Source organism: Crocodylus porosus, unplaced genomic scaffold, assembly GCF_001723895.1.
Source record: "Crocodylus porosus isolate Cpor-Errol unplaced genomic scaffold, CroPor_comp1, whole genome shotgun sequence".
NCBI classification, from domain to species: Eukaryota; Metazoa; Chordata; order Crocodylia; family Crocodylidae; genus Crocodylus; species Crocodylus porosus.
Window position 1 is genome coordinate 15,474,806 of NW_017728948.1, and position 14,712 is coordinate 15,489,517.

Sequence of the window (14,712 nt, forward strand, 5' to 3'; positions counted from 1 at the left end):
CTTTTTGTGTCTACTATGCAAATGACTTCTGGACAACAGCACTATCACCACCATTCACAACAGAAAGTTATACGTTCAACTAAATATTTTTCGATTGAAAATACTTCATAAACCAGAGTCATTTCTAACTTTTCCGTCTTAGATAAGTATCAAGAAAGCAGATAGTTCTCCAGAAAGCTCTTGTCTCCAGAACAATAGTTAAATAGCTGAAAGGGCTCTTTCAGTATTTCAGAAATATTTGCAGTTCAACAAGAAAATAAGGTACATAAACAGATTGATATCCATAGCTTAGGGCTTGAAAGACATTGTTTCTACATTTCACTAGCCCCTCCCTCTAACCCTATGAAAAGGTTCTTGACATATTACCAAGTGATACAGATTTATATTTTTATCTAGCTACATTTCCTATAGCTTTGTATAGGCAGACATGCCTGCTTTGACCTAAAGGCCCTACATATGTTGCCTACACTCCTGAACACATTACAGAACAAATCTTGACAATTAATTAAAAGTTAAAACCTTGACCAATTTGAAGAATTTATATGTAGTGTGCTAAAGCTTTTAGTTCAGTTTCTAGCGAGCAAGTGTTTGTTCTTGTCACAAATCTGTCCGTATAAATGACTTGTTGGAAGTCTTGGGAGGCAGGGGTGAAGAGGGAAAGAGTTTTATGCAGACCAGAGCACATTCATTTCTAGAGGAAAAATTCCTCCAGATCCAGGATAAATTCAGCTTGGTTTTGGTCAAGTGTATATTACCAGGGCCTTGCACTCAACTTGAGGCATTCCTTTACTTGGAATTTTTCAAAGTCATCTGATTTAATCCAAAATTTCAGGAGACATTCTAGACTTCAATGGGAAACGATACAAAGGATAAATGGAGAACAAACTGAGTCACTGACATCCAATTTGTAGAGCCACAGCTATGGATGCCCTGATTTCCCCTCAGGTATCACACATTTCAGTGCTGCTCGTTCTCAACTGGCCTTAAAAAGTTGACACCATGGAAGACGCATTCATCTCCATTTTAAGACAACTCCATTCTTGTTCTTTTGACCTTCTTCTCCCCTTTTTGCCCTCATCACTGCCACCCTTCATGCTTCCTCGCATTTAGTTGACTCAGCCCCAAGCTAAACCCAACACAGCAGGGAACTGGCTGGAAGTTCGTTACCTCATATTTTTCGTCTTGCAAGTTGCCCCTGCCCCCAACCTCAGTGCATCTTACCTCCTTAGGCCCCCTCCAGACATTAGTGTTGTAACGCCACACAAGCTGTAGCAGTAGAAAGGACAGTGTTGTGCATGGCCACATGTTCAAAATTCCTAGGCCAGAGCCTGATGGAGTTGCCACAGAAGCATGCTTTCCAGTAGGGAGGTGGTAGAGAGCCACTCTGTGGTCATCCCACCCCCAGGGAACTCATTGCCAGGCTTACAAGCCCTTTCAAGTTCCTGGAGTGTAGGCAAGAACTCCTTGGTGGATGGGTGGAGTGGGGTGGGCCGGGGGAGGGTGGAAAGAGTGACTGAGCTTCCTCAAAGCCTCCTGGGGCAAAGGCTGAGAGTGGGTCTCTGCCTTGATCAGCCACTACTACTGCTGCCTCCACTGAAGGCAAAGTAAAGGGGCTCCCTGCCAGTGGCAGTGCAGCTCACACTCTCCAATCAACCCCTGCTGCTGCTGTAGGGAGCCCCATCACCCTTGTCACCTACCTGGGGCTGCTCCCAGACATGCTGCCAGGCAGGGGAAAGGTCAGCTCACCACACCACAGGACCCACGGCTATTCCAGGTGTGCCTGGGCACCAGAACCTTTAAAAGCTGTTTCCATAGCCCAGCACTGGGAAGCAGCTCCCTGATGCTGGACTGCACAAGTGCCTATGGGAAAGCAGGTTTCCCCAAGCAAGGAGCCCCTGCCCCCTTGGCTTTTGGGAAGCAACTGGAGATGGGGCAGCCTACAAGCCTCCCTGACTGTTCATGATGGGCAGGCTGTCAAAGCCAGTTGCTCTCCCTCCCCCTATTTTCAAGGGGGAGGGAAGGAGAGCAGAGCACTGCAGAACTGTGGGGGTACAGACCCAACCAGATTTTACATTTGTTCCATCATAACAGAGTTGCTGTTAGAATCAGTAATTTGTCTTGTATCCACCAGTTTTGTGATGGGTCAGCCATTTTTTCCTCAGCACAAATCCCTTTAATGCCCGGCATGTTACCTCTGTTAGAGGAAATGTGAGTGTATCCCAAATCAGAAGGCAACATCTGTAAGGGACCTTAGACTGCAAGTTCTTCCAAGTTCTATTTCACATCTATATATTGTCTAGTATCATGGGTCCCCATCCTTGGCTGTTCCTTAGAGAATTATAATACATTTAAAATATGAAAATAACAGAGATGGGGAGGCATGAGGGTAGGGGCAGGGGTGGGCAAAATATGGCCCACTGGCTGGATCTGGCCCATGGTGGGTCCGTCAGCCCCACCCAGGCCAGGCATTGAGGACAGCTGGGGTGTGTGCAGCCAGTCCCACCACACCCAGGCATGTGGCAGGACTGGGGCCTGCATGTCAGCTGGTTTCACCTTCCAGGAGCATCAACAGTGGCAGCTCCTTCCAGCTGGGCAGGATCTCCATGGAAACTGGCCCAGGACCTGTGTGGGCAGGGCACACAGCCAGGTGGATGGAATTGGAGTTTTTTTTGCAGACGGTCCTATGTATGGTAGGAAAGAGGGTTTGCATCAAAAGATGCAATCACTACAATATTTGTCAACCATCTTTGGATTCAATCAGGAGCTTTTAAAGATAAACGCATGAGATGTCACCACTTGAGCTAGACAGCCAGCTGGCGACTTAGTCCTTTAGCTGGAAATTGTAAAAGTCTGTAGATAGAGCAAGAAGAGAGACCTGTAACTCATACTGATCATGGAGCTAGGAAAGCGCTCAGGCATTGGATACATGCCTCACAATACGAAAAGTGACATACATGTACTGTTCACATATCCCATGCTACTTTCCCTTGGGTTTTGGCAAAAGCCGAGCATTATTTAGAGCAGAGTAACTCAACTTAGAAGTTACAGGACTGGATGTAATACTCTGTTCAAAGGCAGCATATCAAGATTTTCAGAAGTTATAGGCATAGAAAAACTACACAAGTTCAAAAAATTATGGGTTTGTTCATTTAAAATAAGTTCAGATAAGATTGAAGACTATTTGCATTTAAAAAGAGAGAGATAGGAAAAAGCAACAAAGCAAATTATAATCCCATTATCTTGGCATCTACAAGTTGTAAGAAATTGAAAAGTATACAGAATGACAATTCTATTCAGGTAAGTATTTATATTATGGTATCTGAGCATTAAAAAAAACATAAAAACTGGTTTTGTCTTCTTGCTTCTTTATAGTCTGTAGAAGCATCGAGTTATGTTACGACTTGTGTAATATTAAAAAATACACCATGTGAAATCAGTTATAGACCAAGTAGTTTAGCTATCTAAGAAAATAACAAGGTTGACCAACTCCTGCAATTTAAGGTTGGGGAATTTGTTTATTTTATTCATGTTTTCTTAGTTAAAAGATTATCTCAGTTTACATGTTAAATATTTTAGAACATTTTTCCCCCCTTCCATTTCTGAAGTTACATACTAAGGTTTGTTTATTTGACAGCTGTGCCCAGAAATCTCCAGAATACCATGTGATACCAATTAAAAAAAAAAAAAAAAAAACAGAAAAGAAAAGAAACTAAACTTTCTATTGCTAATCAGACAGCATCTCCTTTCTTCCCCTTTGATCCTTGGATATCTGGTTTAAATGAAATAAAACTATTTATGGACAAAGTTTACTCTACTTCCTTCCGCTGGATTGTTGCAGTGTTTTATTTTTAAGACTTGCAAAGCGCAACTACAAGTAAGAAGCACAGAATAGTGATAACTACTTTTCAGGCTACCCCTGTTCAAATCTATCCCCCTCCTTTACTTCTTCATTCCAAAGTCTGGTCCACATAGTTGCTTGGCTAGCTGTCTGTCATCTCTTCTCCCCCCACCCAATCATTTCCCTTTTCATTCAGAGAAAAAAAGCCACTACCACTAAAATAATCTTCCTCTCCCCTTATTTAGACTAAGTCTCATACCACTACTTCTAACTTCAATAGGAGTACAGGCAACCCCTCTTAATGCCGTTTCACTTAGAGCTATATCACTATAAAGCAGATTATAAATTGATACCTGATTTCACTTAGCGCTCAGTGAGTTTCATTATAACGCTTGCTGTCGCCATCTTGGGTCATTAAAAACAATTGTGGTTGCCATTCTGGGTCATCAAATACTTTTGGTTTCACTTAATGCTTGTTTTTTTCAGGAACCAATTAAGAGTGCTAGAGCGGGGCTTCCCTGTATCCCAGTATGCAGTTTTATCTATGGGTTTATGTGCCTCCAATCAGTGTTACATATTGTATTCCCTCCTTCCACAATTCAATTTTAATACACAACTCTATGGTTCTCTTCTCTGTCCACCTTTCATCAACACCTGATGTCTTCTTCCTGCCCTCCAACCACCATTCACTCCTTACTGTTGCTGTTGTTTTTTGCCTACAATCTCCTAGGCATAAAAGGTCTGTTGTTTTTTGCAAGAAGCAAAAGCTTTTCTTCTCAGTCACTAGCAAAGGCCCATCTGCCCACACTGAAATTCACACCACACTCTTTAGGCTGTAAATTTCTAAACTTAACACATGAGAGTTTTTCTTTTTATTGTATATTTTGCTAGGTGGAAAGCATTGCTTATAATAAAGCACTATATAAAAATACTTTTGTTTACAGTTTTAGTAGCTTGCTTCTTCCATTGGAAAAGTAAACTTCACAGTCTTACAAGAAGAAATGTTATCTCAGGTCAACCTAAGTAAGCAGATGGGTAAGTACTTTGACAGAGGGCCAAATTATTCACCATGCTACACTTTGTGAAGTACAACAGTAGAAAATGGGTGTGTAAGACAGAGCTGCTTAGAAATAGCTGAAATGTTAACAAGGAAAAGATTTTTCAGCACAGCATTTGTGAAAAGCTACTCATATATATTTTTTAACTATCTGTAGCACAAAGTAAATGTAAAATGCTACCAAAGAAGGATTCTTTACACAATAGTGGTGGTATATTTATACACCAACAATGTCAATTTACATTTATACCCAGGCAACATACTAAAGAAAATTACTTGGGCAATGGATACATGTTCATTTTGCAGCATTACACAGTGCCTCAGCACTTGGTAGCACTACAAAAATAAAGCACTGCCAACTCTCTACTCCCCCCGTGGGAAGAGCCCAGTACCAGCCCCAGCCCCAGCAGCAGCCTGCCCTCACTCCACGCAGATCCGGGGGGCATGTGCCCCCATGGCTCCCCCAGGGGTGTGTGCAGCAGCAGGAGCCCCCCTCCCCACTGCACAAGCTGCTCACAGCTTGATCCTAGCCCCACTCCTTCCCTCACCACAGGGGCCTCGGTCTGCCCTCCCCCACCCTCCTTCCCTCCTCCCAACAGACTTACCAGCTCTCCAAGCTGCTGGGCTGCATATCAGCAATCAGATCGGTATCAGCCGATATGGCTCGTTACTTATCAGCCATCGATATTAGCCCAAAAAAATCTTTATGGGTGCACCCCTACCATTAATGACTTAATTGGAAGAAACCTTCTTTTAACTTCCTGTGAACAGAAGCTCCCTGGACCAGATGCTCAATGAAAGGGATGTTCTTGTTAGTTTCAGGGTTCACAGCAGCATCGAAACAGACAAGAATGTCAATTTTACTGAGCTTCCAAAAGGTCCACAGCTCTGTGACTGACCTGCTCACAGCCTAGCCCAGGACTGAGAATCTTGTAACTTCCAGTATCCCTGGCCCCATGGCAGACCCACAAGAAGATGTTTTTCAATCAGCGACATTGGAAACAAAACATATTTCAGGCTCAGCAAACTTGCATTTTCCAATGGTATTTTGTTTCATTAGAACATTTCCAACCAGATCCAGCCTGGACCATTCCACTTGCTCCCCACTCCCACTCTGGAGGCTAAAAGTGACATCTGGGTCTGTTTCTTCTCTCCTTCTTTGAAATGAGCACCAGCCAATCTGCTCCTAGGCTTGCCAACTCCTGGTGGCAGGAGTTCCAACTGTTCTGTTCCCAAACACACTCATTTTGCTCTCTGCACACCCTTGCCAATAATGTATACACAACGCTGTTAAGTCTGCATTACAGATCTCCACCTGGTCTTGAACCACTTATGGTATTGCATTATTACAACCTCCAGTTATAAGACTTGGCTTTTTAGTTCAAACTATAATTGTTCATGTTTTTAACTCTGGATTCTTGTGATTCTCTCCCCCAGCCATGTGACAGTTGTCCATATGTGACTACCACAGGTAGCCTACAGCAATTGCCCACCTGCTTATGCTAAACCAAGATGTGCATTGCATTCTTACATTTTTAAATGCAATTACCACAAGATAAGCCAGTCTTTAATAAAGTGATCAACCTATCTTCTATAGGCTAATCATTTCCCTCTCAAAAACAGATAGACATCTGCTTCTACAGTTAACAAACCTAAAGACTGCCCCAGGACTAAACACAGTATGACTGATGCAGCTATACATTAATCTTCCATTTTTAAGAGAAAAAAGTTAACTGATATATTCTTCCAGCCTAAACATTCTTGCTGCCAAGGCTCTTATGCTGCTCAGAAAGGAAGTTAATTCTAAATAGTTAAATCCCATGGAATCAATGTGAAACATCATCTGAGATTTCTCCCTAGTACACTTACAGTGCAGACCCCAACACACTAGGGGGAAAAACAAAAAACAAAAAAACAGAATCAAACAGCTCAAAGAATTAACAAAGACTGAAGGTTAGTTATCCTCCATCCCTCAGGTAGCCTCTCCCAAAACAGTCGTGAAGCTAGAGCTGGTTAAAAATTGAATGAATATTTTCTAGCAGCCAAAGTGCCGTCTCATCAAAATCTGTTTTGTGGGAACTGTTCCAACAATTTAACAAATTTAAAAACATTCAAAATCAAAATAGAGTATTGATTACGCCTATTACTTTTATTATTAATAAATTAACATTTTGGCATAATCAAAGCTTTAAAGTCAATTAAAGATTTTTTCCCCATTTCTATTTAAAATATTCCATTCAACAAAATGTTTTGAGATGGATTTTGTACCAACTTCAGACAAGTTTTAAAGTGTCAGAATTACCCAACAGACAGACATTTCATTTTCTGATCAGCTCTAGATGAAGTAGAGACAAATGTGAATTACGACTCTTCTGTACCAAAGTAGACTTTTCTGTTCGAGTATGTCAGTTTGGCATCATTCACAAACATGAAATTAACTCAAGGTTTTAACAGCAAGAAGTCTAAATCATCTTAGCAGCCCTTCCACTCAAGTCTAGCCATGGCAGGACTTCATTCCTTGCATTCTAAGACAGAGGATGAAATGCATTGGTAAATTTTGTACGGACACTCATTTGTGACCCTGTGTTTTTAACAAACAGAAGAGGCTTCCTAAAACAACCATTGCAAAAACAGAGCAGATGGACAATGATCACACTCCACACTGCCAAGAAGGAGACAACAGGTTCATTTCCCAGCCAAGTTGGCCAATCCCAGAATGAGAGTATACCAGAGATAATGCACTAGCTCCCTGCTCTCTCCCATCTTGTATGCTTAATTTCTTCTCCTCTTATTACACACAAAAATATGGGCAGTATGACTAAGATTTTTAGAAAGCTCAGCACTGGGGTTTTTAACTTTGGTTAACCAATCCGATACTACAACTCTGATGGGCTCAAGTTATAGGTGTTTTTGTCCAAACTTAAATTAAATAAGATAAATCAGTTCTTCTCAACCAAATGGCCACTCTGTTCTGAGACAGGCGCCATCCTCAAGTCTTTCTTTAAAGTGCACATTATAAAACAACCGGCTGGAATGTCTGAATATTCCTAGAGTCTGCGATTTTACCTAGATTGCTTTCTGCTTTGCGTGTAATTGCTACCATTACTGCAGAAGAGAGAGTCATTCACCATGAAAGAAGATACTTTTTAAAAAGTTTTCCTTTTTCTAAGTTTTTGGCAGTCAGTTTGAGTAGTAGGAAAACCCTGCCTTTGTCTTCAAAGAATACCATACTTTGGCTTTCTTATTTACATGCAAGTCATCCTACAGCCTAGATAAGAGATGGTATGACCCTCTACCCCCAAAAAAACATGGAGCTACTCAAGGATCCATATATAATTGCCTTTTACAATTTTACCTCACTTCTTGTCAAATTGTCCTAACTAACCATTCTAAGCTTTCAAGCCTTATCTTGCTGCAGGTTTGTCATGGTATGACAAAAACAGAATATTCCATTTTCACAGTAACAGAATTTCTTACTGCTTATGTAGTGAATAAAATTGCTTTCATGCCCTGTTTTAAAACTGCCAATATAAAATCATTAATACATTTAAAAAACTACCTTATCTACTCCTACTTACAGTCTTGACACCAGCACAGCTGTACTCCAATTTCACTTTTTCCAAGTCATGCATCAGATTTAAGAAGCAGTTATAGCCACACAAAACATTTTTCTAAATGCTTTCAGTATCAAAAGTGATTTAAAACTAATTTTAAAACCACGATACCTGTTAATAACCCAAGTTTTTGCAAGCAACTCAATGCTGCCTCTAACCTAACATAGATGGAATGCTCAGTGACAGATATAATGTAAGTGATCTAAACTGATACAAAATAAGAAAATAGTTCCCATCTGTACACATATATTTTAATTCAAAAGAAACTGTCATGTTTAAAAAGTGTTGGCACTTGCTAGAAGTCTGCAATGTGTACAGGGCAAACAGTATAACCATTGTTCCATCAACACACAGCAATTCAAGAACATAGTTATTTCAAATCCCTCTGCCTGCATTTTTCCTTGTTTCAGATGAAAAAGAATAAAAAGAAAAAATGCCTTGCCATATTGAATCTGGAGCCCCAAAAGGAAAAATATGACTTACAGGAAATTAACAACTAGGAAACATTTAAACAATGATAGTTGTGTCATAGAGAACTGAAAACAGAGCTCCATCTCATTCCTCTCAAGCCTGTTAGAATACAGCAGCTAAAAGTCATCTCTCTCACTAGCTATTCATACCATATCACTGCATTTTTTTCAATCGTTCCACATGCTTCCTCTAGCATTTGCATCAGAGTTGGATTCTCATCCTCTACTTTAGTACCTGGTATTAACTGGGGAGAAAAAGGTGAACCAGGAAATAAAGGCACTGCTCCAGGATTTAAGGGGTCTGGGTCCTATCCTGCCTCTGCCGCTGTCTTCTTGGAGGATATATTTTGCTGGATCAGCTTTACAGCCAGGAGAAATGTCAGATGTTAGACAAGATGTGGGGCATAAAATGTCCTTTCTTAGGCCCTTCTTGCATTTTCCTTATACCATCAGTTACAAAACCACTACAACTCTACTGTCTCTCTTACATTCTTGACTCTCCTATACATACCTGCTCCCCCCCTTATCCTTTATTTGTTTTGCATACTTAGATTTCAAGGAAAGTGAAGCATTTCTTTCTATATGTCTAAAACCACCTCTCCAACCCTCATTTGTTAGTTGAAGACTCAAGGCATTACTGTAATACAAACAGCATCACTTCTGCCTCACCTAGATTTCTGCTTCTAAACCACAATGAAGTCTGACTAACCCTTTCAGGGTAAGGATATATAGTGGTTTTCTTAAAGCCATAGTACTTGGAATAATGCAGTTTTGCAAGGATCTCAGATTTCACTTTTTTGATATTTTTAGTGAAGGCTGAAAAGCTAGTATCTTAATATAAAACTACCCACAAATCAGAAGAAAAAAAAAACCCCACAACTTTAATCAGAATCTCATGCTCTAAGTTTACAATCAACTTGCATTCAGATAGCTAAATCTGCAGTACAGGGGGTCACATCTTCGCCTCTGTCTCATACAGTGGCACAAACTAGAAACTTCAACACCATTATTCAGCTAAGAGAATGTGTGGACTTTGAAACTATCAAGGAGTTCAGGCCCCAGAAAAATGCAGACCTCCAGAGATGATGACTCAGTTTCTAAGCTTCTCAGCATTAAACTTAGCTACAGAATTACCAACAAAATTGAGTGGTAAAGAAAGATACCACAAAGAAGCAGGTATCTTTCTCTGTTAGGGCTCATATGCTTATTTCTGGATTTCAGGGTTCATGTTAGAACAGGGAAAGGCAGGCAGCTCCTCCTGTCTATACTTCCAATTTCATCCTATTTGTTCCCCTATATCCACTGAAATGGAAGGATGAATTTGGTCTCGGCAATTTTAATGGATAACATCCACTAATATCATGCCATTTTTAATATATAACAAATGCCTTCTGATAAGCACGTAAATGATACTTTGAACTGAAGCCACTCCAAAAGTTAGTGAAAGTACGTCAGTTCAAATACAATCTCTGTTCAGTTCCTTAAGCACTGCTTGATCTAGAGTTGCCAACTTTGTATCTTTGTAGATAGCCAAGTATGTTAACTAAAATAAGTCTAAATTTATTTTTAATTCATTTGTACGCAGTTGTTTTCTTCTGTGTATCTTTAAAAGTGTTTTAAGTCAATAAAATGAAACTTGAAGGAAGAGAGAACTCTAGCTAAAGATAGTATAGTAAAGATAGGTTCTGCACAAAATTTCTCATTATAATTAATCTAGACATCTCTGTCTTGATATACAGTATTTCAAGTTATCCAAATCCTTTTCAGAGACTGTTCTAAATTAAATTAAATCCCATCTTGGTTTCATGAGATGGACACATTTTTATGTTAAATCATATTCATCCAGAAACCACCATGAGAGGGAAGAAGGTTAACTTTCTCTAAAAGGCAGCTAATAGAATAAGACAAACCTCTATAGTCAGCAGAATGTATTACAAGGGGAAATCCTAGTTTTACAGAGTTAGGACCTATACTATTGTACAGCGATCATGCTTCATCTCCAATGGAAGCACGTTGGAGAAGATTAAGAATAGCCCCCACATGTAACACATCAAAGAACTAGATTGGTTCTAACACTGTCCAATGTCACCTGCACCCAGAAAGCCACCAAATGGGGCCTAAGTTATATTTAAAAAAAAAAACAAAAAAAACCACACTGTAGGAAGAACTAAACTTTTGTGGAGAACCCTAAAGCTCTACGGGCCACCTGTCTATTTGTATCTTCCAGAGACTGTGGGCCATAAGGCTCACCTAGTTAACTAATAGTCCCCACTAAGGACCACCTGATGGAAGGGGAAGTAGCTAGCATAAGCAAGCAAGTAAGAAGAACTGAGATCTGTGAATACTACTGTCTAAATTTCTATATGTACCTCAGGTTGTGTTGGTCTTTGTGTATTTAGTTCCATTATGTTATTCGAAAAAAATTCTACAAACAGATTTTAACAAATATTCACCACTAGAGTATTGTTTTTGTTGTTTGGGTTTTTTTGTTTTTCCTCAAGAAACCCACACAGTTACTAATTACAGTGAGCAATCAATCATGCATTCTGAGTCTAATATACAAGTAGAGAATGAAAATAATTTATAAGCAACTATTTTTATTTGTCCAATCAAAGCATACATAGATAACACGAGTTACATTTTAGGTACCTTTTCTTAAACTGATGTCATGCCCTTTTTTAAAAGTTAATGTAATCTTCTTTAAAACAATAGGACCTCTTCAGTTCAAAATGTTAACGCTAAATTTACAAGGATCCATACTCTTTTGCCACAGCTTCAAGAATTCCCTTTGTTCTAAAATGAAGTGGCGCAACAGTAATAATCAAACATATGCTGTTTGTTGCATTTTTTACATTTTAAGTGTAAAAATACATTGCGGAATCAATCTATCAGTCAATAAGTCAAACTGCATCATATCCAAATGTTTCTTTTCAATAAGAACTTCACCCACAACTTCAAATCTAGTCAGCTGCAAAAGGGGAGTTAAGAGTGTGTTGAACAGTCTGCTAATGACCTCTCTTGCACCATTTGTCACCTTACAATATTTTGGGGGTGTTGCTTTTTTGTTACCATCCCCCCCACCAGATCTAGGCAAAGATAAACTTACAAAGGGACAAACAAATGCCTGCAAGCAAAGAGCTTTTATCAACAACTGACTGATTCCCCGCCTCTTCAGTTTTGCCTCTGGGCATTAGAAGCAATTTAGTGGCACCATATTGAAATGTTTTTTTGCATGAGAACTTCACCCTCAACTTTAAATCTAGTCAGCTGCAAAGGGGGAGTTAGGAGTGGAGTTGAACTGTCTGCTAATGACACCTCTTGCTACATTTGTCACTTTACAATATTTTATTTTGTCACATTCCCCACTCCCCGTTCCCGAGTGCAAGTAGTAGGCAAATGACAAGCTTAACAAGGGGCAGGTGACTACAAGCAACACCGGACAAATCCCCCCTTGACTTCAAACCCCGTCACCTGCAAAAGGCGAGCGAAGAGTGGGGCTGCCAGCCAGACAACACTGTCCCCCTTTTTGTATTTGTACCGCAGCTTCTCCCCCACGTGTGAGGAGACATGGGCACACGGGACAGCCTTAAAAAGGGGCATCTGATTACAAGCCAACACCTGGGGGGGGGGCACAAAACGCAAAAAACCACCCCCGCCCCCGCTTGCAATCCAGCTGGGAGGGGGCCCAGGACGGCACTGCTCACGCTCCTCGCTTGACAACACTTTTTCCTTTTCTAGTTTTCCTGTTTCTCCGCCGCGAAAAACAAGGTGGGAGAGGGGCAGGCGGCTGCGAGCCGAGGGACCTGCCTGCCCCGCTCCACGCTCCCGCACGGGCGGCGTCTGTCCACGCGCGCCCCCCGCGCCCGAGGCAGCCGGCCCGGTGCAGACGGAGGCCGGGAGGGAGGCGCCGCTTTGTCATCCCGCCCCGGGCGCGGGGCACCGGCCGGCGGACCCGCCTCACCTTGGGTTTGTAGAGCCACTTGCGGAACCTGTTCATCATCCCCGCGGCCGCGAAGGGGCAGCAGCTCGGCTCGGCCCCGCTCCTTGTCCGCCTGCTGGCGCGGCCCCGCGAGGCGGGCTCTCACGGGCGCAGCGGCACAGGCAGCACCCGGCGGCAGCGGCGGCAGCTCCGCTCTCAAGCGCGAGCCCCACACGTTGCCCAGCGGCGGCGGCAGCTGCCAGCGCCGCGCACGCGCACCGGCCTTACGGCTGTCTCCGCCCCCCCCTCCGAGCCCCGCCCCCGGCGGCCAATCGCCGCTCGCCCCGCCCACTCCGCCGCTCATTTGCGTGACCTGCGCTCGCCCCCCGCGCTGTGGCCGGCCGGGGAGGGGGGAACTACAAATCCCAGCACGCGCCGCGCGCGGGCCCGTGGGGCAGCTGCCCTGGCGCGGGGGGAGAAGGCGCATGGCGTCCCGGGACTTGTAGTCCTGCCGCGGCGCAAGACCCGCGGGGTTCGAGTGACCGAATTGGTAGCAGGCAGCGCGAGGCGCTGCGTATGAAGGCGTGTCTGGGGATAAAAATCCAAGGCGGGGGGCGTTGCTAGGCAACGGGATGTAAACATTCGCTGCCATCTTGCTCCGGGCCGCGAGCGCGGTGGGCGGACTGCGGCTCCCACAAGCCCCCGTGCCGCGCAACTCCGGCCGCAGAGAGCGGGTCCCGGTCCCGGTCCCGCAGAGGTGAGTGCGGCGGTGAGTGCGCTTTGTCGTCAGAGCGGGATCGGGCCCCGCTTGACTGGCTACAAAACACACTGGGCCCAAGGCCGGGGACCCCCGGGACCCCACGGCACTTCTGACCCCCTCCCTTTGGTGCCTTTGATCCTCCCCCAGTACCTGTGACCCTCAGCTGGTACCATTCACTGTGACACCAAACCCCCCCCACACACACGCCTTTAACCCTCCGTAGTACCTGTCACCTTCAGACCCGATACTTATGACCCCCCTCCCCGTTCCTGTTACTCCTCCAGTAGCTGTTGCCCTCCTCCGGTGCTTGTCACCCTCATCCCTGCTACCTGCGACCCTCAACCCCTGTTCCTGTCACCCCCCCCTTCCTGTCACCTCTTCCCCTGCCACCTGTGATCCTCACCCCTGATCCTTGTGACCCTCCCCTGGTGCCTGTCACCCTGACCTGTGGTACCTGCAAAGCCCACCCCAGACCTGTAACCCTCCCCACTTTCTGTCACTTCCCCCTCCCCTCTGTACCTGTGACCCTCAGCCCTGATACTTGTGACCCTCCCTGGTACCTGTCACCCCCACCCCCCACCAGTGCTGTGGGTGGCACTTCCCTGCCTCGCACAGGAGGCTGCTGTGCAGCCCAGCCCCACATGAGGGTAGCTCTTTCCCCAGTCCTTCCCTAAATGAGGCCAAGGGGTGGTCTCTGCTGCAGGGCAGATTGCAAAGGGCAGGGCTGGTGCAGGCAGGTGCTCACCCAAGCATGGCACAGGGAGCAGGGCAAGCCCAGACATCAGAAAATGATGCCTAAGTGGAAATGGCACAATTGTCCTGGCCCCCAGGTTCTGCTGGGAAGGGCAGCAGGTAAATGGCACACACATACACACCTATGTAAACTTCCATATATGTGCGTGTACATAAACTTACATATGTGCACGCTTATGTATGTGCACGCTCACAAATACATAAACCGCCAATCTGCAGACTGCATGTGTCTTCAAGGAGTTAAATTGCAGCACCCCCCCAGGATTCCTGACTGGCCATTGTTCCCCACCACAAGTCTATA

The 14,712-nt window shown here is 43.8% G+C and overlaps 2 protein-coding genes across 6 annotated transcripts in view; one reads left to right on the forward strand and one right to left on the reverse strand.

Moving 5' to 3' along the window:
- ZFYVE28 (zinc finger FYVE-type containing 28) overlaps window positions 1–13,155 on the reverse strand; it is a 289,256-nt gene extending 276,101 nt beyond the window's left edge. For 2 of the 4 annotated variants that reach the window (XM_019553087.1, XM_019553088.1), the window contains exon 1: window positions 12,941–13,155. In XM_019553087.1, the coding sequence (XP_019408632.1) occupies window positions 12,941–12,979 (39 nt within the window). In that variant the 5' untranslated portion in view covers window positions 12,980–13,155. The remainder of the gene's footprint in view (window positions 1–12,940) is intronic. The other 2 variants (XM_019553086.1, XM_019553085.1) reach the window with 2 other exon arrangements.
- Window positions 13,156–13,525: 370 nt separating this feature from the next.
- CFAP99 (cilia and flagella associated protein 99) overlaps window positions 13,526–14,712 on the forward strand; it is a 105,072-nt gene continuing 103,885 nt past the window's right edge. The window contains exon 1 of one of the 2 annotated variants that reach the window (XM_019553330.1): window positions 13,526–13,655. The gene's annotated coding sequence lies outside the window, so the exon portion shown is untranslated. The remainder of the gene's footprint in view (window positions 13,656–14,712) is intronic. The other variant, XM_019553327.1, reaches the window with a different exon arrangement.